The 22340-nt window shown below is 37.0% G+C and overlaps 1 protein-coding gene across 1 annotated transcript in view; it reads left to right on the forward strand.

Moving 5' to 3' along the window:
* LOC114642545 (apoptosis-enhancing nuclease-like) overlaps positions 1-22340 on the forward strand; it is a 28489-nt gene that overhangs the window by 3079 nt on the left and 3070 nt on the right. Inside the window, exons 2-3 of the mRNA XM_028791410.2 lie at positions 8980-9675; positions 16953-17153. Coding sequence (XP_028647243.2) covers positions 9001-9675; positions 16953-17153 — 876 coding nt within the window. The 5' untranslated portion in view covers positions 8980-9000. The remainder of the gene's footprint in view (positions 1-8979; positions 9676-16952; positions 17154-22340) is intronic.

Consider the following 22340-nt stretch of genomic DNA (forward strand, 5'->3'; position numbering starts at 1 on the left):
AATATGAAGGTAATCTTTCAGCGTTTTTTGAGGAGCAGCCGTATCCTCAAGGGGTGCGAACATCCCCCGTGTTCACAATATATTTGAGGAGTTTTATTTAATATGTAATACGCGCTCTGGTTGGGTAGCTTCTCAGCCATCTGCCAATAGCGTCCCTTGTATGAAATCAACAACACATACAAACATGCACATGGCTTCATCTGTCTAGCACCACTTTACCTTTAAAACAAAGTTACAGTGTCAAAACTCTGTCAAAACAAAATGCCAAAAGTTATTTGTTGAGTAAGCAGGGATGGTTTTTATTGTCAGACATGCCAAAACACAGGCGGTACAATCATTTCTGGTAGTTGTGTTTATGTGGGTACTTTTGTGTATTAATATATGTGTAAGTACATGCCTGTATAGATATCTAAATATATGTATATGCTATGTACATGCATCAATATGTAATTATGTTGGTACTTCTATTATTTTAAACACCATGTTTAGTCTTTTTTTTTGTATTAGCTGGTAATTTTTTTTAATAAAATATCTTCTTGATTCATACAGTTCAATTCATTCCAGTCATAACTCTCTGGCCCTGAAGGAATATTCCAAAAAGCTTCGGCACTGAAGATGCATTTTGACTTCTGTTTGAAATGTTTACTTAAAATTAATATTATGTAGTCTTGGGAAATGCCTGTTTTGAATTTGAAGTCGTAGTAGTCTGCTGAGACCAGAGACATTAAATGTGTTTTACACATAATCTGCCCAAGCCTTTTTCTTAGTTTTTTTGTATATTGACCTATCCTTTTTGATTTGTAACTACCTTTTAAAACCGTTTATTGGTTTGCAATACCTTTTTTATATATTTTTTGTTTAATCAGTTATAATGTGTCTTATTAGTATTTAGCAAAATTATGTATGTGTTTTTCTGTGTATTCTTTTTGTGCTCACTGTATGTAGTAGTAGTAGTAATAATAATAATAATGCATTTTATTTATTGGGGCACTTTACATTAGCAGTAAATCTCAAAGTGCAACATAAAAAGTTAAACAAAGGCAAGATAAAAACAGATAAAACAACAATAATTATAGCGTTCTTGTTAATAAGCTTTCCTAAATAGAAAAGTCTTTAGCTGTTTTTTAAAACAGCCCACAATCTGCTGTGTTCTTAGGCTCTCTGGTAGGGCATTCCAGAGCCGTGGAGAAGCGGCTGCAAAGGCTCTGTCTCCCATTGTATGATGTTTGAAAATACATTTTGTAAATACAGTAATTACACTTGCATATGCTTATAAAGATTCTTATCTCTTTAGTATCCTCAGTAGTTTTTAGTTATCTTTTATTCTTTATTATTTTTTGGTAATTGTATATGCAGTTTAATAACAGTTGGTCTCCTGCCCCATTTTTATAGTTTTAAGTTTCCCACAGGGCTCCCATGATTATGTAAATTGAATGTTTTTTCTAATCAGTTACGCTAATTTGGACATATCTGGATAACAAGTAAATATGTTTTGTAATATGGTAACAATAGGGATTCAATCCTACAAAAGGTGCAAATTATAAGCCCTTTTTTAATTTTACTTAAGCTGAAATCCTATCCCTATGAGTAAAATATAGCAAATTATTACAATTAGAAGCTGAAAATACTCCAGGCAGTGTTCAGTTACATGATATAACTACATTTGATCTCATTAAGAATATATTAAATTACTGTTAAAAGTCCACTACTAAATTACACAATTATATGTAAACCTGTTAGTCAGCCAAGAACATCATAGAACACACAATTATTGGTGTCCTTTTTGTTTTTTAAAGCATGAAACAATCCATGATTTGCAGACTTTATCTTCAAAGGTTTTTTTTTTTTTTCTTTTTTTCTCCACTTCATAATTCTGACCTTATTATGATTGTGACCATGCAACAATCTATACATCTTTATGATCACAAGAGACAGTACCGTATGATCACACAGTTTACTACTGAGAATTAGCAAAAAAAAAATGTTAACTTGCTTATTTGGATAGAAAATGTTTGACGAATCATAACGAGTTCTAAGTAGGCTTGGGCAATATGGAGATATTGTGGCGATGTTGATTTGCCAATGCTTATTTGCGCATTCTCAATCTGGGAAAAGATAAATGAAGAAAAATATGCATCAAGCTGGTGCATCATTGTTCAGTTTTGGTAACAGAAAAGTGACAACTTTCTATCCTAACGTGAATACAAGGTGCCAAGGAATAGGCACCAGCCATGTTGTAGCTGATGACACGCAAGCAGCTGCTCATGAGTGTAAAGGTTTTAGAGTTTTCAGGTCCATGAAAGCTGCTCTGAAGCCTGTTGCTGTGTTCAGAGATTTTTTTTTTTACCAGGAGAAGACTTGTCTAATAATTTGTTATCTAGTAGGTTTGTACCAATAGATGTTATCAATGGCAATCAATGATTGATTACTTACATCAATGAACTTTCCTTTGCCAAGGATTTGAACAAAGTGATTAAACATGTAAATACACTGTGCACTTTTATCCCAATTGTATATGGATGGGTTGTAAATGCTTTGTATTTACTTGCATTAGGAAGTGTAAATGCTCATTTAGCAGAAATCTGAATATATTTTTTTACTCACAAAATGCAAATTAGCAACCCGGCAACCTTCTGTGTTATGAGGTTCAATGTGGTAGACACTCTGCTTTGATGGACATCAAAAGAAGCAGTTTGTAACATTATTAAGAAGAGACAAGAGAGGCAGCGGATACTGTAACTCTGACAGCTCTAGTCAAAGCCGCAACTTTGCTGTGATCAGTCTAGACGTGTGAACGGAATCAAGAATGCTGCGATAAACTATTCTTGTAACTGAAATAGATGCCACTTAATTTAACTCTAGAGTAATTTTCTGTACAGGTGTGCCATTTTGGAGATATTTTAAGAGGGTTAAAGGTTTAGAATATGCCAGTCTTTTAGAATGGATCATTTTGTGATATTGGCATATTGAAAATTCCTTAAGGAACACACCATGCGAGATTCATAATTGTGTTTAATGGTCGGTTTACGAAGAAAGTCCCTGTTGGAGTAAAGTGCTCATTTATAGACTTTTTGTATACATCGGATAGAATGGTCTTGTTGCAAAAACATTTTTTTCAGATAAGATTCCTGGAAATTGGAGTAAATAAAATTCCGATAAAAAAATAGTCACAGATTTTCAATAAGTGATCGAGGTTGAACACAAACCATGCAGTAACGTGTTACAAACCATTATCGATCTAATGAAAAATGAAAGGGATGATTTTTAATGTAAACCATAGTGTCAAGAAAATTTTGAAAATTATATTCAGGTAAAGAGTTTAGATTGCACTTACTTGAACTGACATGTAGGACAAAGGAAAGTAAGGAAGAATGTTCATATGGGTTCTGGAAAACCTGGACAGTCAAAATATTACCAAGCCAAAGTCCAATACTGAAAAGTCCTTGAAATTCTTAAAAAAAAAAATATGGATGGTACTTGAGCATCATGGAAAATGTTAAAGTGATTTCAAATAATCACAAATGAGATAAAACATCCAATACTTTGCTAACAAAACCACCCACATTTTGCATTTAATATCACTTTTAATAGACTTGTGCATTAATATCATTTTGCCTTCTGTTATGTTTGTGAGTATGTTGGTATATATTTGTAGCAGCCATTAGTCTGCACATCGAATTATTAGTGTTGAGTTAGCATTAATTGGTAAATAGTTGGCAAGATAAATTTAACTGTGTATATTGGATGTGTCCCTGTGATTTATCAAGCAGTCAAAATGTCAAGAAAGTTGAGTGTCTAACTTGAAATGGTTAGAAAATGCTCACTGCAACAACTTCAACAAGACAAATTAGCATATGCCAAGCTGCATTACTTTATGAGAAGTTTGACATTGGGAACATGGGGTAGTCTTCTTTTAAAAGCCATATGAAAGGAAGTAAAAATTTTGAATTGAAGAAGAGAAAGGAAATAGTAATTTTGTTAAGAATCTTTTTGGACCTTTTCTGGGGCTTTCATCACATCTGAATGCCGAACCGGGAACTGTTAAAGTTCCAGTGGATTAGCGTGTGTTAGAGCTCTAGTCAGGCTAGTGATACTTTTACCACATCACCATCTTTGTCTTCATATGTTATTAAAGGTGAATGTCTGAAATCCTTTGGGTGTGAAACTTGATTAAGCATTATTCATACAAATCATGTGAAGATGTGGATAAGCTTTTTTAGGAAGTGTTTCCCCAGTAGTGGGATCAGAGTCATACAGCATGTGTGTATGCCCTTTCCAAGGTGTACCTCTTACTTTTCATTCTCGGTAATTTACTACCTAAAATATACCAAAATGATTTTTTATGATCATTTATTTGCCTAATAGGGTGTTGTTGATACAATATCTAACACAGTAAGATTTCTGTATTTTTATGTGCAGTTTTAAAGTATTGTTTGTAAACCGTGCTCAAACAAAATATGCTTTTTTCCACGATTTCTTCCAAAGTATTGGCACAGCTTGACTTTGTGCATGTCATTTGCATAATTGTCCAGAAAATTGTATATTTGTTTTTAAAATGTAGCGGCCCTACCTAAAATTGCATGAGTAGTGTGTAACTGCACTATTACTCTGGATAAATAATGTGAGCTTCATTGTCAGTTTTTGTAAGCGGTCAGCAATTTAAAGTAGGCCACACGTTTGCGTTCATATGTGTTCTTACTAGGTTTATGAAATTTTGCTGTTGATATTCAGAATCGGAGTGTATTCTTGTGCTGGTTGGTACTGGAAAACTCATACAAAGTCCTTGAATTTGAAATTTACTGATGTATACAAACCCTGGAGAAAGTATCCTCACCTTTCCAGGTGTGAGAAACATCAGCTAAGTAATGCACATATAGAACTACTTAATTTTATGACTGCTAGAAGTAGAAAATATCAAATTTTCATCAGAGGTAACAGAACTTTGGCTAAATGCAGCACCATTACCACAACTTATGGGTATACTCAAAATGGCGATTTGTTCCATGCATGAGCACGTTTGTCCACATGTAACCCGACAAAGTCTAGTTCATATGACTAGACTTTGAAAGATGTGGGCTCGAGCACGGCCCAGTGGCATTGGGAACAGTGTGATCACTAAACGTGCCCAAACATGGAAAACGAACATGAAGTCAATGGTGCAACAAGTTAGATAGTGCCATTCTCATTTAATTCAGTATCATTTTAGTTAAAAACAGGTTTTTATTCTCACCTTACACATAAACGTGAAGTGTAGTTGGCAAGAAAAGCTGCACTTTCCTCCCTTAACATTATTTGTCATCGTAAAAATCTTCTCATACATGCAGCATGATTAACAGCAAAAAGCTGTGCTGCACACTCAAATCTGTAAGATTGTAGAATGTTATCCCTCTCTACACGACTCCAAAACAACCACAAAATAAGTAAAATCATTTTGACATGAATGCTGTCAGACCATGTTCGGATCTTGTTTTGGCTTTACAGAAGAATTTGCTTGGTAATGACAAAAGCGTGCCCAGGCCCAGAATGTTAAGCACAGTGTTAAGTGCAGTCCAGCGGTAGGGAGGAGGGGAGAGTCGTGCTTGGGCATGGTACGGCACAAACATGCCTAGTGTGAGTACACCCTATATTGCCTTCATAACAATTTTCATTGGCAAAAAAATCCCTCTGTAAAGCAATATCAGTTAATTCTGTAATAAAATTAGTTTAAAAAGCTGACCATCTATAAGGAGTAAAGTGTACAATGTTTAAAGCCTCTGCTTGTGGAATGTTAGTACAAAGGGAGGCGAAGTCTAAGGTAGTAAGTACGGTATACTATATAATTACTGCAATATGGTATCTCCTGTACCCAATACATAAAAACAGTAAATTGCTTAAAGAAAGATTGGGCTAAAGGCAAAAGTCTTGAAATATGGAAACTGGGTAATCGGCTAAAGAATAGAACAGTGAACAGGTACTGTAAGTAGGGTCTGCATGGTGGGTTAGAGAGATTTGTATGTGTTTTAGGTAATCAGTAAAATATGGAAATATATGGGTGGAAGATAAAAAAAAAAAAATAAAAAAAATAAAAAATCATTTGACATTGCCTCACAAAACTTAGAGAAAAAAAAACTGCTTTTTTTTTTTTTTTTTTAAGAAAATTAGAGATACAGGGATTAAGGTCAGTCTTCAGGAATTTATAATGGAGACATTGAAAAAAGTTGTTCTATCTGTCCTCCAGGTACTTTTTGTATCTAAAGTTATAATTGTACCACCTTTATCAGCTGGTCGAATGGTAATGGACTCCAAATTTTTAAGTTTCAATAAAGCATTTGTATTACTGTTATAAAAAGGTTTTATACATAAATTTGGATTCAATATTGTCGACATCCTTTAATACCAATTTCCTAAATGTGTTAATAAAAGGATCAGTTGGGCCAGTTAGCCAAAAAGTACATTTAAAAAGTAAAGAAATAAAAGGGCAGAGTTTTAATTTTAAGCCTTATAAAAATAAGACAGAAGTTTAATTTTCCTAAAATATTTGTATTATTCATTCCAAATGTTAAAGGACTGATAAAAAGGAATAGGTACAAACAAGAAACCTTGAGACAAAAGTGACATTTCAGCTTTGGGTAGGAGCGTAGATGGAATATTAATTATTGGAATGTCACCCATGTCCGAAATCAAGTTTGATGTGTCAATTGTGGATAAGGAAGTGCTGGTGGGTATCTTGGTTATGTACTCTAATAAAGATGAACCAAGAGAAAATGATGATGCTGAAGAACAAAAATCACAGTAAAAGCACACAAATGAGGAATGATGCAATTTGTATTGTTAGCCTATCACATCTGTTTCCATGCAGTGTTGTATAAAATACCCAACAGCCATACCATAGTAACAGTAGAGATATTATTCTAGAAATTGACTTGCGCAAAAGTAGCTTATGAGAATACTAATCAAGTAGAAGTTTTAAAGTATCTGATATCAAGTATAGTTGTATATCAGAAGTACAAATAAATGTAGACACTCTATTTTACACATGATCAAAAAAAGTTCTTGCAAGCCAAAAATAATTCAGGCCAACTTCTTTTTTTGTGTCTGAGTCATGTTACAATCAATGAAGTGTTAGCCAAGTAACTGCAACCTGAAGATGTAACAATCAGTGTGAGCAGAAATCTTATTTATTGTATACTAATTTTTGGATTAATATGCAGGGTTCTTCCAGTATAAGAAGGAGCAACTACTATTAAGTTTCTGAAATACTCTTTGTAAAGTGGATCTTTGCAACGCGAACACCTAATTTCAATTTGAATGAACATTTTTAATCATTCTCTGGGCTCTATAAGAACCCATTTTCTTTTAAGTAACACCAAACTGCATGCATGTTAACAGAATTAGTTTAATAATATTATTAGTCTTCAAAGCAAACCTTAAGAATACATTGCCCTTTGTTAAGTTGTATTTAATAAAAGTATTTATCTAGACTTTTATCACTTCTAATTTCATTCAAAAGAATAGCCTTCCAATTTTTCTTGGACTTTTCCATCTGGTTCATGATCTGTTTTCAAGCCATGATGCCTTGTATAACTTGAGAAGACATAACAGCAATATACGCAAGTAGGTGAGTGAACCACAGTATGTGAGTGGACAAGCAGATGTTGCTGCAGCCATTCAATATAGTACCTCTGTGTTCAGCAGGTTACCCTGAGGACAGTGTCAGAGCACAGCAGCATCATCCTTTGATATATAACTGTGACAGTGGTTGAATGCTACCATCCTAAGCCCCACCCCATTCAGAGGCTGCTTGTGAGAACAGTGTCTGAATACAGCAACATCAGCGTGGCAAATAGCCAAGACTGGGATTGTGCAAGATCAATGTCTTGCCCCACCCTCTTTGGTGATTGCTGTGAAGACAGTGTCTGAACTCTGAGAATAGTTGACACTGGGATTGCATGTCACCAACATCCAGCCTCTGCCGCAGACACCCTGCCCAGCCCCATTTGGAGGCTACCGTGAGGTCAATGACTAAGCATAGCAGTATCAGTCTTGAAAATAGATGAGACTGGAATCATGTGCTGCCTATGTCCAGCCCCAGCTCCACACATTCTGTCCATACCAGTTCAGATGTTGCTATGAGTAGTGTTAAAACTTGGCATCGACTCTGAGAATAATTGACACTGGGATTGCTCATCGCCAGCATTCAGCTGTGTTTTGCTCTGCAGGCTGCACTAAGGTTTACTTGGAGTAGCTGCTAGATGTCAACACCAGCGTTGTGTATTTGAAAAGGGTTTTTGTACTCTTATAATGTCCTGAAGCAGGGGGAACCTGTATTTTAGATAATTGGGAATAACGTTGCAAGTATTTTGGTTTTGTGCTCAGCATAAATGTGTAGGAGTAAAAGCTATTTTCTATTGAAAATGAAGTTGTGAAAGTAGACAGAAAATGTTATGCTCAAGTGAAGTAAAATATTCACAAAACATGAACTCCAGCACAGTAGTGAAGTATTTTTACTTTATTATACAACAGTCCCCCTATGTCAAAGTTATTTTTCACATATTTTGGAATATAAATTAAAGCTTTATTTTTTTAAAGCTAGTTGTGTGGATGGATCTAAAGTCGCCATTGAGCCCATCACCTGTAGGAACCTAATTTATGGGTAATTTAAAATGAAAGTCTTAATTGCACAGATTAACCTTGGAACAGCTTGTCAGCAGGTACTTGTCAGCATTTGTGATTAAATGGGTTTATGAAAAAAAGACAACAAAAAATAAATGACTTTGTCCTATACTGCTAAACACATTCACATTCTAAAGTCTTCAGTAGTCATTTGGAGTCTAGAACTTTATAATTTTTGTTCTTTTGTCCGAATGTGTTTTAAGCTCCGTCTTTATGATGTAGTAAGATTTGTAATGTTACTTAAGAGTAAGGTATTGTTCATTTTAAAAGTCTATGAACAAATATTAATAATTTATTTCTCATTTTCACTGCCTTTTCTTTTTAAAGCTCTGTGTTACTACGATTTGTATGCAAGAGATGCCGACTGCAATCACGATGAAACCACTGCCAGCTTTAGTCACAGTTGTCCACCAACGGGATACCTTGGTCCCATTTCACAAAGACCGAAGTGCCTCCAGTGGTATGCCGTGCTTCCAGTCTTCAGTTGGTTTACCAGAATGTCCCAAAGGAGTTATGAAGCAGAAGAAGAGATTTCAAAAGAGACAGCGCATTATGAAGCGCAAAGCATTTTTAGAAAAAGTTGGTATTTTAAAAGGCAGAGGGAATACTGACCAGCTGAATGGTGTAAAGAAAAATTCAACAGAGTGTCTCCCTGGCAATTTTGTTAAACCGGTGCCAGAAGAAATGGCACAAAATGGGAACATTTTGACAACATCATCTAGACTCTGGGAGAGTAACACTGGATTTTCTGCAGGGGTTCTACCTTCCAGTTACCCCAATACACCTTGCCCTTTTCTGATGCCCAGTAAGTTGGTCGCAGTTGACTGTGAAATGGTTGGTACAGGGCCAAGAGGGTGCTGCAGTGAGCTGGCTCGATGTAGCATTGTTAGTTATAATGGAACTGTCTTGTATGACAAATATATCAAGCCTAAACAGCCAGTTGTGGATTATCGTACCCCCTGGAGTGGCATATGGAGTCATCACTTGCAAAACGCCATTCCTTTCAATGAAGCAAAAAATGAGGTAGGTCTGCATAATCAAAAAAGTTTCATCCTAATTAACTAATTTGGGGTAAGAGATATACAGTTGGGGTTAAGTGTTTTCCACGCCTATTACCCATTTAAGGATGTTTCCTGGAGCTGTTTGAAATTTTCTGACATATTACCAAAAATATAAATAAACACAAATTAAGTTTTGTTAAATATCTTTGTCACAGAATTTAATATGACCATGTTTCTCAACCTTAGTTCATCAGTATTTCACATTGCACACAGTGCTTTTTTTAACCATCCTTTGAAAAAAAGAACACCCATTTTAATTATACTATACTTTTGATTACTGTTTTTAATAAAGAATAAATGTCAGCTGCATAACCCAGTTATGCTTCAGCTTCACATCATGGACAAATGACCAAATGTTGTCCTTAAGAATAATCTGATAAAGTGCTGAATTCATGGTTTCTTCAATAATGGAACATCTTCCAGCAAAGCATCCCTACACCATCACCTTACTACCCCCAGGTTTTATTGTAGGTGCCAAAATTAAATGTTACAGAAAAGTTTAACTTATTTAATACACTGCACCTGCAAAAGTATAATACATTGATGCAAAAGAAATCAGACTCCAGTACCGTACACATAGAAAAAAGCTGCAAGTGCAGCAGTGAATACCCCCTGCACATCAACCACAACTGAAAGGCATATTGCTCATTCAGAGTCAAAAGGTAGGAATGGGATAAAAAAAAAACGAAAGTTTCAGACTAGTTGGGCTCCAACTGACTTTTCTACAACCTGGAGGAAGAGGCAATGATGTACAAGTACTGCTGCAGCAAGCCCAATTTATTTGGTAAAACAGATTTTGTTGCAGAATCGCACTGTTTCAAATGCTAAAATCTAACCGCAAATGACATGAAACATGCTGTGACATAAACTCAACATATTACAGTACTACAAAGTAAAAACTGAGTTTCACACCAATGAAACCACTGGTTTTGCTGCAAAGAAAAATAGTGTGGACATTTCCCTAATACATGACAATGTTCATTGTGCTAAACTAATTTCAAACATTGCCGACTAAGTCATGATGGTGCAACAGACTCTTCTGTGATGGAATATTGTGATGGTCAGATATTTTCATGAAGCCTTGCCAGTAAACCGTCGCTTTCACAAAAAAGAACAACAATTTGAACTACAGAGTTGGTTTAGTATGCTTATAAATGTATAAGCCACTTTGGAAGTTTTATTGAAAAGTCTGTTTTTAAGAAAATTGCTTGTGTGTGTTCATTGCACAACCAGAACCTACGAAGTGTTTTTATTTATTGCTATTTATTTTCAATTTATTATTAAAATGTTTTATAAAGCGTAACTTTTTTAAAATATCTACAGGTAGTTCATTTTTTAAAAATACTTTTCTGACAATTTTATGCAAACCTGTTTTTTTGGTGAAAAATTCCATTTCATGCACTTTAAGCGTTTTAATTTCGAATGAAAATAATACCTCTAATTTCTTTACAATCCATCTAATCGATTAATCAACAAAATAATCGACAAATTTATTATTAACATGAAGTTAATCGCATCCCTACTTTTCTGTATACAATATTTGCTTTTTTTTTCCCCCCACCAAGACTAATATTGTTAATTCACTTGAGCTGCTTATTGTTGAACATGCTATGTACAGTCCTTGGTGGTTTTAATGTGAAAGAGACTGCAGTAGAACCCTGTATTACAGGACATCACAAAAGTAGTATTTGGTAATGTTACAAAGGTGATTCAAAGTTGATTTATTCCAAGGTTAAAAACTGCTAAAACTCTTGAATCTCCATTTGCATCAGTCTAAAATTAGCACTACCTCAGTATTTGGTAGACAATTATTAAAAACCACCAAAGGTGGGGGGAGTTACTAATTACTTTTGACTCACTCAAAAGACCTGCTCTGTTCTCTTATCACATTCTGTTCTGTGGTGACTTGGATCTATCAGTTAGAGGTGTTTTTTTGTTTTTCCCCCCTTGTTTTTTGAATTACAAAAAGCGCTGAATTAATTAATTGGTTTTGTTATCTTATATGCAGGTGGACAGAAATGTTGGCTTTTTCAAAAAACCTCCCAGTGATAAATGGGACTACTAAGGGAGTACTGAAGGATTTGGAAATTGTAGTGGGAGAAGTACTGCTCAGATTAAGTAGGCTGAAATCAAACTGAAAAGCGCTATATAAATGTAATGAATGGAAGGACCAGGTAATATTTACCCTCGCGTTCTCAAGGAGGCTAGTGAGTACATGTATAAATCCTTTTTAGGGAGTCACTGTGCACTGGTGAGGTTCCAAAGGTCTGGAAAATGGCAAATATCCCATTTTATAAAAAGTGTCCAAGCAACTATAGGCCAGTAAGCTTAAAATTGCATCACAGGAAAATTAATGGAAGGAATTAAGGATAAGTGTGAGCAGCACATGACAAGTAGTGGAGTTTTTCTGAACAGTCAGCATGGGTTCAGAAGAGGGAGGTCATGTTTTACTAACATGCTTGAATTTTATGAGAAAGCAACAAAAGGATATGATCAAAGTGGAGCATGTGATATTATTTATCTTGACTTTCAGAAAGCATTTGATAAGGTGCCGTGTGAGAGGTTGGGCATCAGATTAAAAGTGGGAGTTCAGGATGATGTTTTAGATGGGTGTAGAATTGGCCAAGACACAGGATGCTTAGCGTGATGGTGTGAACAACCCTCAGTATTGGCTGATAAGAGTGGTGTTCCACAGGGTTCAGTGCTAAGGTTGCTGCTATTTTTAATATATATAAATGACTAAGATAGGAATATAAGTAACAAGCTGGTTAAGTTTGCAAATGATACCATGATAGGTGGATTGGCAGATAATTTAGAATCCGTTAAATCATTACAGAAGGACTTGGGCAGATTTGTAGATAGTCTAGACAAAAGGCCATTCAGACCAGCAAAGCTCACCAGTCCTTTCCACATAATTCTTCTAAAATAACATCAAGTCTAGTTTTGAAAGTCCCTAAAATCTTACTGTCTACAATGCTACTTGGTAGCTCATTCCAAATGTCTAAATGTTTGTGCGAAATTTACCCTGAACAAGTTTCCAGCTGTGTCCCCGTGTTCTTGATGAACTCATTTTAAAATAACAGTCTCGATACACTGTACTAATTCCCTTCATAATTTTAAACACTTCAATCATGTCACCTCTTAATCTTCTTTTGCTTAAACTGTAAAGGCTCAGCTCATCTTTCCTCATAATCCAACCCCTGTAGCCCTGGAATCAGCCTAGTTGCTCTTCTCTGGACCTTTTCTAGTGCTGCTATGTCCTTTTTGTAGCCTGGAGACCAAAACTGCACACAGTACTCAAGATGAGGCCTCACCAGTGCACATCGTGCTATATAATCTAACATTCTGTTAGCCTTCTTAATGGCTTCTGAACACTGTCAGGAAGTCGATAGCTTAGAGTCCACTATGACACCTAACTCCTTTTCATAAGTTGTACTTTTGATTTTCTGACTGCCCATTGTGTATTCAAACCTAACATTTTTACTTCCTATGTGTAATACTTTACATTTACTGACATTAAATTTCATCTGCCCAAGCCTGTATGCTATCCAAGTCCTTCTGTAATGATATAACGGATTCCAAATTATGTCCTAATCCAACTATCTTGGTATCATCTGCAAACTTAACCAGCTTGTTACTTATATTCCTATCTAAATTATATATATATATATATATATATATATATATATATATATATATATATATATATATATAAAAATAGCAGCGGCCCTAGCACTGACCCCTGTGGAACACCACTCTTAACATTGACCAGTTCTGATGAGGTACCTCGCACCATCACCCTCTGCTTCCTGTGTCTGAGCCAATTCTGCACCTATCTAAAAACATCACCCTCAACTCCCACTTCTTTTAATTTGATGCCCAACCTCTCATGTGGCACCTTATCAAATGCTATCTGAAAGTCCAGATGAATAATATCATATACTCCACTTTGATTGTATCCTTTTGTTGCCTCCTCATAGAATTCCAGTGTGCAATGACTTTCTAAAAATGTGTCAAGGGTTTATATACAGTGCATCCGGAAAGTATTCACAGCGCATCACTTTTTCCACATTTTGTTATGTTACAGCCTTAATCTAAATTTAATTAAATTCATTTTTTTCCTCAGAATTCTACACACAACACCCCATAATGACAACGTGAAAAAAGTTTTGAGATTTTTGCAAATTTATTAAAAATAAAAAAAACATTGAGAAATCACAAGTACATAAGTATTCACAGCCTTTGCCATGAAGCTCAAAATTGAGCTCAGGTGCATCCTGTTTCCCCTGATCATCCTTGAGATGTTTCTGCAGCTTAATTGGAGTCCACCTGTGGTAAATTCAGTTGATTGGACATGATTTGGAAAGGCACACACCTGTCTATATAAGGTCCCACAGTTGACAGTTCATGTCAGAGCACAAACCAAGCATGAAGTCAAAGGAATTGTCTGTGGACCTCCGAGACAGGATTGTCTCGAGGCACAAATCTGGGGAAGGTTACAGAAAAATTTCTGCTGCTTTGAAGGTCCCAATGAGCACAGTGGCCTCCATCATCCGTAAGTGGAAGAAGTTCGAAACTACCAGGACTCTTACTAGAGCTGGCCGGCCATCTAAACTGAGCGATCGGGGGAGAAGAGCCTTAGTCATGGAGGTGACCAAGAACCCGATGGTCACTCCATCAGAGCTCCAGAGGTCCTCTGTGGAGAGAGGAGAACCTTCCAGAAGGACAACCATCTCTGCAGCAATCCACCAATCAGGCCTGTATGGAGAGTGGCCAGACGGAAGCCACTCCTTAATAAAAAGGCATATGGCAGCCCGCCTGGAGTTTGCCAAAAAGCACCTGAAGGACACTCAGACCATGAGAAAGAAAATTCTCTGGTCTGATGAGACAAAGATTGAACTCTTTGGTGTCAATGCCAGGCGTCACGTTTGAAGTAAACCAGGCACCGCTGATCACCAGGCCAATACCATCCCTACAGTGAAGCTTGGTGGTGGCAGCATCATGCTTTGGGGATGTTTTTCAGCGGCAGGAACTGGGAGACTAGTCAGGATAAAGGGAAAGATGACTGCAGCAATGTACAGACACATTCTGGATGAAAACCTGCTCCAGAGCGCTCTTGACTTCAGACTGGGGCGACGGTTCATCTTTCAGCAGGACAATGATCCTAAGCACACAGCCAGTTTATTTTTGTATAGCCCAAAATCACACAGGAAGTGCCGCAATGGGCTTTAACAGGCCCTGCCTCTTGACAGCCCCTAGCCTTGACTCTCTAAGAAGACAAGGAAAAACTCCCAAAAAAAACCTTGTAGAAAAAAAATTGAAGAAACCTTGGGAAAGGCAGTTCAAAGAGAGACCCCTTTCCAGGTAGGTTGGGCGTGCAGTGGGTGTCAAAAGAAGGGGGTCAATACAGTACAATGCAGTACACAGAACAGAACAATTTCTCAATATAGTAAGAAATAAAAAATATAAATTTTAGAAGTACAGAGCAGAATTTAACAATAGATGATATATCCCATAATAAGATTTGGATTTGTGTAGAGTCCTGGAGACCTCATCCTTCAAGCTGCCTCCCCCATTTGGCCATTCCACGGCTGAAACACTGCTGGGCCAGCCAATCCGATGAAAGGACCCCTCTTTCCCACGATTCCTGCGATCCTCCATCTGGGATGACTTTTCCTTAGGCAGGCAAAACAACTTGGCAGGTGGGCCGTGGCACCAAGTGCCACATTTGAGTACCGAAAAGAAAAACAGAATAAGTGAGGGTTATTATACAATTAAACATAAGTAACATGACAGTTATAAGTGCTAATGACTAACAACAGAGATGCAGTCTGTACAGTTAATCAGCAGCTCTAGTCAGGATATGCTAAACTGAAGTACAGTAATCCCTCGCTATATCGCGCTTCGCCTTTCGCGGCTTCACTCCATCGCGGCTTCACTCCATCGCGAATTTTATATGTAAGCATATTTAAATATATATCGCGGATTTTTTGCTGGTTCGCGGATTTCTGCGGACAATGAGTCTTTTAATTTCTGGTACGTTTCCTCAGTTGGTTTGCCCAGTTGATTTCATACAAGGGACACTATTGGCAGATGGCTGAGAAGCTACCCAACTTACTTTTCTCTCTCTCTCTCTCTCTCTCTTGCGTTGACTTTCTCTGATCCTGACGTAGGGGGATTGAGCAGGGGGGCTGTTGGCACACCTAGACGATACGGATGCTCGTCTAAAAATGCTGAAAGATTATCTTCACGTTGCTACCTTCTGTGCAGCTGCTTCCTGAAGCGACATGCTGCACGGTGCTTCGCATACTTAAAAGCTCGAAGGGCACGTATTGATTTTTGCTTGTTTGTTTTTCTCTGTGTCTCTCTCTCTCTCTCTCTCTCTCTCTCTCTCTCTCTCTCTGCCCCTGACGGAGGGGGGTGTGAGCTGCTGCCTTCAACAGCTTTGTGCCGCGGTGCTTCTCATACTTAAAAGCCAAACAGCCCTATTGATTTGTTTGCTTTTCTCTATCTCTCTGACATTATCTGCTCCTGACGCGCACTCCTTTGAAGAGGAAGATATGTTTGCATTCTTTTAATTGTGAGAGGGAACTGTCATCTCTGTCTTGTCATGGAGCACAGTTTAAACTTTTGAAAAAGAGACAAATGTTTGTTTGCAGTGTTTGAATAACGTTCCTGTCTCTCTACAACCTCCTGTGTTTCTGCGCAAATCTGTGACCCAAGCATAACAATATAAAAATAACCATATAAACATATGGTTTCTACTTCGCGGATTTTCTTATTTCGCGGGTGGCTGTGGAACGCAACCCCCGCGATGGAGGAGGGATTACTGTAGTGAGTCTTCAGCCGGGATTTAAAAGCTGAGACCGAAGAGGCATCTCTTATAGTAGCAGGCAGACCATTAGCCAGTCTGAATTGATCCAGTATAAGTTTGAAGGAGCATCCTATGATGGACCAGTGTCCTGCTCTAGGTTTATTCCTGTTTTTTGCACAGTGCTGCCAGTGTAAGCTGTTGTTCCAGCAGTCCTAAACTGGGGAAGTAGATGGGTGAATATTAAGATTAATGTAACTAAATTTAACAATGCTTTGAAAGTTACTGCTTAAATTGAAAGAAGTGTTGTGTCGATCACTTCGGATGTGTTAGCTATGTAAGTCGTGGATCGGCGAATACTGCAGAGCATTTAACTCTTAACCATCATAAATAAATACATTTTTTAATGCAGATTTGTTTATTTTCAGGTCCTGCAAATATTAATGGGAAAAGTGGTGGTTGGACATGCTCTGCATAATGATTTTAGAGTATTGGGTTACTTTCATCCAACGCATCTAATAAGGGACACCAGCAAGCAGAAGATTCTTCTACTGAAAGCCGGGTTCCCTGCAAAGCAATCTGTATCACTAAGGAAACTAGCAAAGGAATTGCTACATCAAAATATCCAGGTAAGATCAAATAGCATACATTTTCCAGCAGGTGGCAACCTTGCCTTAGAAATCATAGTGAGATGAAAAGCACTTTAAGAAGAATATTTGCCTGATTTTAATTAGAGTAGTTAAAAAAATTGTAAACTCAATCCAGTTTGGTAATAAGCTAAAAAAGGATAAATGTGCCTGTATTTGTTTGTTGCATCAATTTCATAGTTGTTCTTTTGACTTTTTAATATGATTATATTGCATTATTTATAGTTGTATGTAGAAAGTTGGACACCCATGTTCACAATTATGTTTTGTTTATTTTCTAAGTGGAAGAGCTTAACAAACCTTTTCAACGTGGCTTTCTGCAAATTTAAAATCACCAATTTCTATTTGCTGAATTTAAGAAATTAGTAAAATTAAACAAATAGTATGTTGCAAAGCCAAAGTTTTGGCACATCTGTCAGTACTTGGTAGTACTGTGTTTTACAAAAATCAAAGCCTTCAACCGTTTCTTGTATTTAGCTAACAGTCTTTATATTTTTGTTCTTTTTAATATTTTTTCTTGCAAAATGCTTCTTGTTAAACTTTTCTTAGCTTTTCCTGCTTGCACTGCATGTTTGATCTACCAATAGTTTTTTTAATGATAATAAAGTATGGGGACTGTTAAGACCATTTCAGAAGTTTTTTTGAAGTACAGTAAACCCTCACTTATCGCGGGAGATAGGTTCCAAAGCCGACCGCGATAACTGAATTTCCACGAAGTAGGGACACTATATTTATTTCATTATTTAACGTGTATTTGGACGTTTTTAAACCCTCCCTGCATTGTTTACAACCCACCATTTACTCTATTAAAAACAAGGACAACTGCTAAGCAATATGAAATCGGTAGATAAGTTTACACTTACTGTATAGCGAAGTACACGAAGCAGCTTGTAGGCGGTCATGACGTCATCGACCTTGTTGCAAAGATTCCCAAAGCAGATTCCATCCAGACTACTGCCTTATCACGTCCACTTGCAACTCGTTTTGCACCCTGGTTAAAGGACACTGCGGCCATAGATCTTATATGCTTTTCCTCCTTTTTAAATAAAAAGAATCGATGTCCTGCAGTGGTGTAGCTGTTCCCTTCCTTCAACATATCCAAAACTTTTACCTTTTCTGCAATCATTTGCATCTTCTGTTGGTGCTTGGACACGGCCCCTGAAGCATTAGCACGTTAATGATGAATGAGTGAGATGAGACTTCCTGGTTAATGCAACACTCCGTCGCTGAGCCAATCAGCAGCACACAGGAACTTAACTGCGTGCTCTGATTGGGTAGCTTCTCAGCCATCCGCCAATAGCATCTCTTGTATGAAATCAACTGGGCAAACCAACTGAGGAAGCAAGTAAACAGACCCATTGTCCGCAGAAACCCGCGAAGCAGCGAAAAATCCGCGTTATGTATTTAGATATGCTTACATATAAAATCCGCGAAGTCGTGAATCCGCGAAAAGTGAACCACGAAGTAGCGAGGGATTACTGTAGTTCATCGCTAACATGTTTTTATGGCCATTGTTTTGTAATATCCTGCTTATTTTCATCTGGGAAAGAAGAATTAATTGTCCGACTTCCTGTGTCACTGACTACCACACAATCCTAAAGCATATACCTCCATGCTTAAAAAGGCAAACATTTCTTCAAATATTTTTCTTTTTCTCAGCCTACCTTTGGTGATTGCATCCAGAAAGTTCAAAATTGTCTTTATCAGATCAGGAAATGTAGTTTAAGAAAACATTTTAGTTTCTCTAAGTGTTGTGTTGCATACTTCAAGTATTAAGGCGTGTGATTTAGATCCACAGGTAAACTCTCACTCTAACTCTTCCACATAGGTCATGTTTGCAACTAATACCATGCAGTGGACCAGAGAGCCACTATTGTGGTGCATCTAAATGTGGGTTTTGCTTTGCAAACCTGACCAGGCTACAGACTATTTTCTTGGTTGTCCAATTTCATCTTGCCTTCAGCAGTTTCTGTTTGTCATTTTTAATGGCATCTCCAACAGTAGAAATTGTAGACAGGAAAAAATTTAGATCTCATTTTAAAGCCTTTAGCCTTCAGTTATCTTTATTTTCAGATACTCTTTCAGCTACATAGAGGAGTCCATGACTGTTTAAGTACAACACCCAGAGATGTTTGAAGGGTCTGAGAATTAAGATTTGGAATTGTCTTCCTCTTACTTGAAGTAAGGCATAACATGTCAATTAATTTCTGAGACCTAACAAATAGTGAATCGTCTGAAAGATGCACAGACTTTCACATCATGTTTTATTTTTTTTTCTATCCCCAATATTTTAAATTTACCAAGAGATAGTAATTGTGCATTAGTAGTATTATTTCCAGTAAGAAAAAGGACACATATCCATTTCAAAGCAAGAGTTCTCCTGAAAGGCCGTCCACCTTTTGGGTTGGGCAAGCCAGCGGGTAACGTGGGTATCCTGCTATTACGTGAGCTTGCAAGCTGAATTATAGTTTGTTGGGGTGGGGTGCCCCCTGGGGTGGAATAAAGTGCAGCTGTGAAAACTACGTCAATTTCCTAGAGCAAAAATGTTTAGTCCCAAACCAGAATTTCACTGATTAAATCGATCATGCTAGAAACTTTGCATAACCATGTCCCAAAAATGGCTACTAGAGGCTCTTCAGTAATAAAGCATAGATACAGTCAATAGATAGTTTCTCATGGCAGAAACTCTTGGAGTGATACATGGCCTTTCTCTGTACAACTAGGAAATCTGCAAAATTTGGTGGATTTCTATACCAGGCAAACACACAGACACCTGTTCAGATTTATATATTACATTTTATGGGGAAAAATAGGAGCACATACTGGTAGAATCACTATTTAGTTATTTTTTAGTGTTGATATAGCACATGTTCCATTTAACTCCAGCAGACCCCCGTGACCCTGTGTTCGGATTCAGCGGGTTGGAAAATGGATGGATGGAACTTTTTCATTTTTTGAACCTAGGGGAACTCATTGCCATAAATGTGGCATTAATATAAAGTAGCAGTAGAAGTAGAATTGACGACAGTGTGTGAAAATGCATTGTAAGTACTGAAACAAAAATAAACTTTGAAAATGTACAAAAAGAAGTAAAATATAAAACAAAGTAGTAAAAAAAAAAAAATTAACTTCACAAACGGACCAAAATGAAATGCAAGCTTCAAGTAGAACACGGTGTGATTCATGATCGTCTGTTTGAAAAGAAAGTTGGGATCAGTCTTCTCAGCTCTTTATCTGCTTCGTCTGGAGAACTAAATATGTAAAACTGATCTTCAATAACCACTTTGTTTGGCAGTGTAAGAGAGGTTGAATCTGATTTAGCTCTAGGTAAGTGCTGTTTAATGGTGTAAATTGCAGTGCGTTTAAACTGTTGCAGGTGAGAAATCTGGAAAAATATGAATGCAGGTATTTTCAAAAATCTCATCTTTCTGTCTGAGAAGGGACATGAGATTTTGTTTGGCCTATAGTTTCTCAAAATGGACAATTGGGCTTTTTGGTTTGGAGGCATTCAGTCCATGCATACAGTATGATGTCTGATTTAAAGATGCTGCTGCTGAAGAATGTGAATTTCCCATTGGGATTAATAAAGTATCTATCTATCTATCTATCTATCTATCTATCTATCTATCTATCTATCTATCTATCTATCTATCTATCTATCTATCTATCTATCTATCTATCTATCTATCTATCTATCTATCTATCTATCTATCTATCTATCTATCTATCTATCTATCTATCTATCTATCTATCTATCTATCTATCTATCTATCTATCTATCTATCTATCTATCTATCTATCTATCTATCTATCTATCTATCTATCTATCTATCTATCTATCGTCAAGATGCAAATATGTTATCTATATACTGTTCTCCAAGTGTCTTAATCCTCATAATTTTCCAATGATTAAATATGGAGGAGGTTTGAGAAGATTGAAAAAGGTGATTTTTGTGTAAAGGAGTAACAGATAAGATTCTGTAGCTCCTCTGAGTGACTAGTGGACAACTATCGTTGATATATTGATAAAGGTTAGTATTTACTGAGGCACAAAGCAGGGTATAGAAGTACAGCAAGATTTAAATTCCATTAGTGACCAAGCTGGTGTAGTCATTCATTTGTGCCGATTTTTAGGTCTTTCATTTAAAACAGAATTTGAACGCAAATCTTCTGTAATTAGATGGTGACCACAGCCTAGTGATGATTGGATTTGACTAGCTGGCAACAAGGATAAAGGCCTCACATTAAAGAGTGTTTATATATCTCATTCAGACAGCAGTATTTGTTTAGATCTTTTTAAAAAAATAATAAGCAGTTTTCAGAGTGTGATATTATAGTTCTGAGGGAGTTTAATTACCCAAATATTAACTAGGCTAACTTTACAAATAGTAAAGGGCTAGAACAGGAGGTACAGTGCATCCAGAAAGTATTCACAGCGCATCACTTTTTCCACCTTTTGTTATGTTACAGCCTTATTCCAAAATGGATTAAATTCATTTTTTTTCTCAGAATTCTGCACACAGCACCCCATAATGACAATGTGAAAAAAGTTTACTTGAGGTTTTTGCAAATTTATTAAAAATAAAAAAACTGAGAAATCACATGTACCTAAGTATTCACAGCCTTTGCTCAATACTTTGTCAATGCACCTTTGACAGCAATTACAGCCTCAAGTCTTGTTGAATATGATGCCACAAGCTTGGCACACCTATCCTTGGCCAGTTTCGCCCATTCCTCTTTGCAGCACCTCTCAAGCTCCATCAGGTTGGATGGGAAGCGTCGGTGCACAGCCATTTTAAGATCTCTCCAGAGATGTTCAATCGGATTCAAGCCTGGGCTCTGGCTGGGCCACTCAAGGACATTCACAGAGTTGTCCTGAAGCCACTCCTTTGATATCTTGGCTGTGTGCTTAGGGTCGTTGTCCTGCTGAAAGATGAACCGTCGCCCCAGTCTGAAGTCAAGGGTTCTCTGGAGCAGGTTTTCATCCAGGATGTCTCTGTACATTGCTGCAGTCATCTTTCCCTTTATTCTGACTAGTCTCCTAGTTCCTGCCGCTGAAAAACATCCCCACAGCATGATGCTGCCATCACCATGCTTCACTGTAGGGATGGTGCCAGGTTTCTTTCAAACGTGACACCTGGCATTCACACCAAAGAGTTCAATCTTTGT

Source organism: Erpetoichthys calabaricus, chromosome 17, assembly GCF_900747795.2.
Source record: "Erpetoichthys calabaricus chromosome 17, fErpCal1.3, whole genome shotgun sequence".
NCBI lineage: Eukaryota > Metazoa > Chordata > Cladistia > Polypteriformes > Polypteridae > Erpetoichthys > Erpetoichthys calabaricus.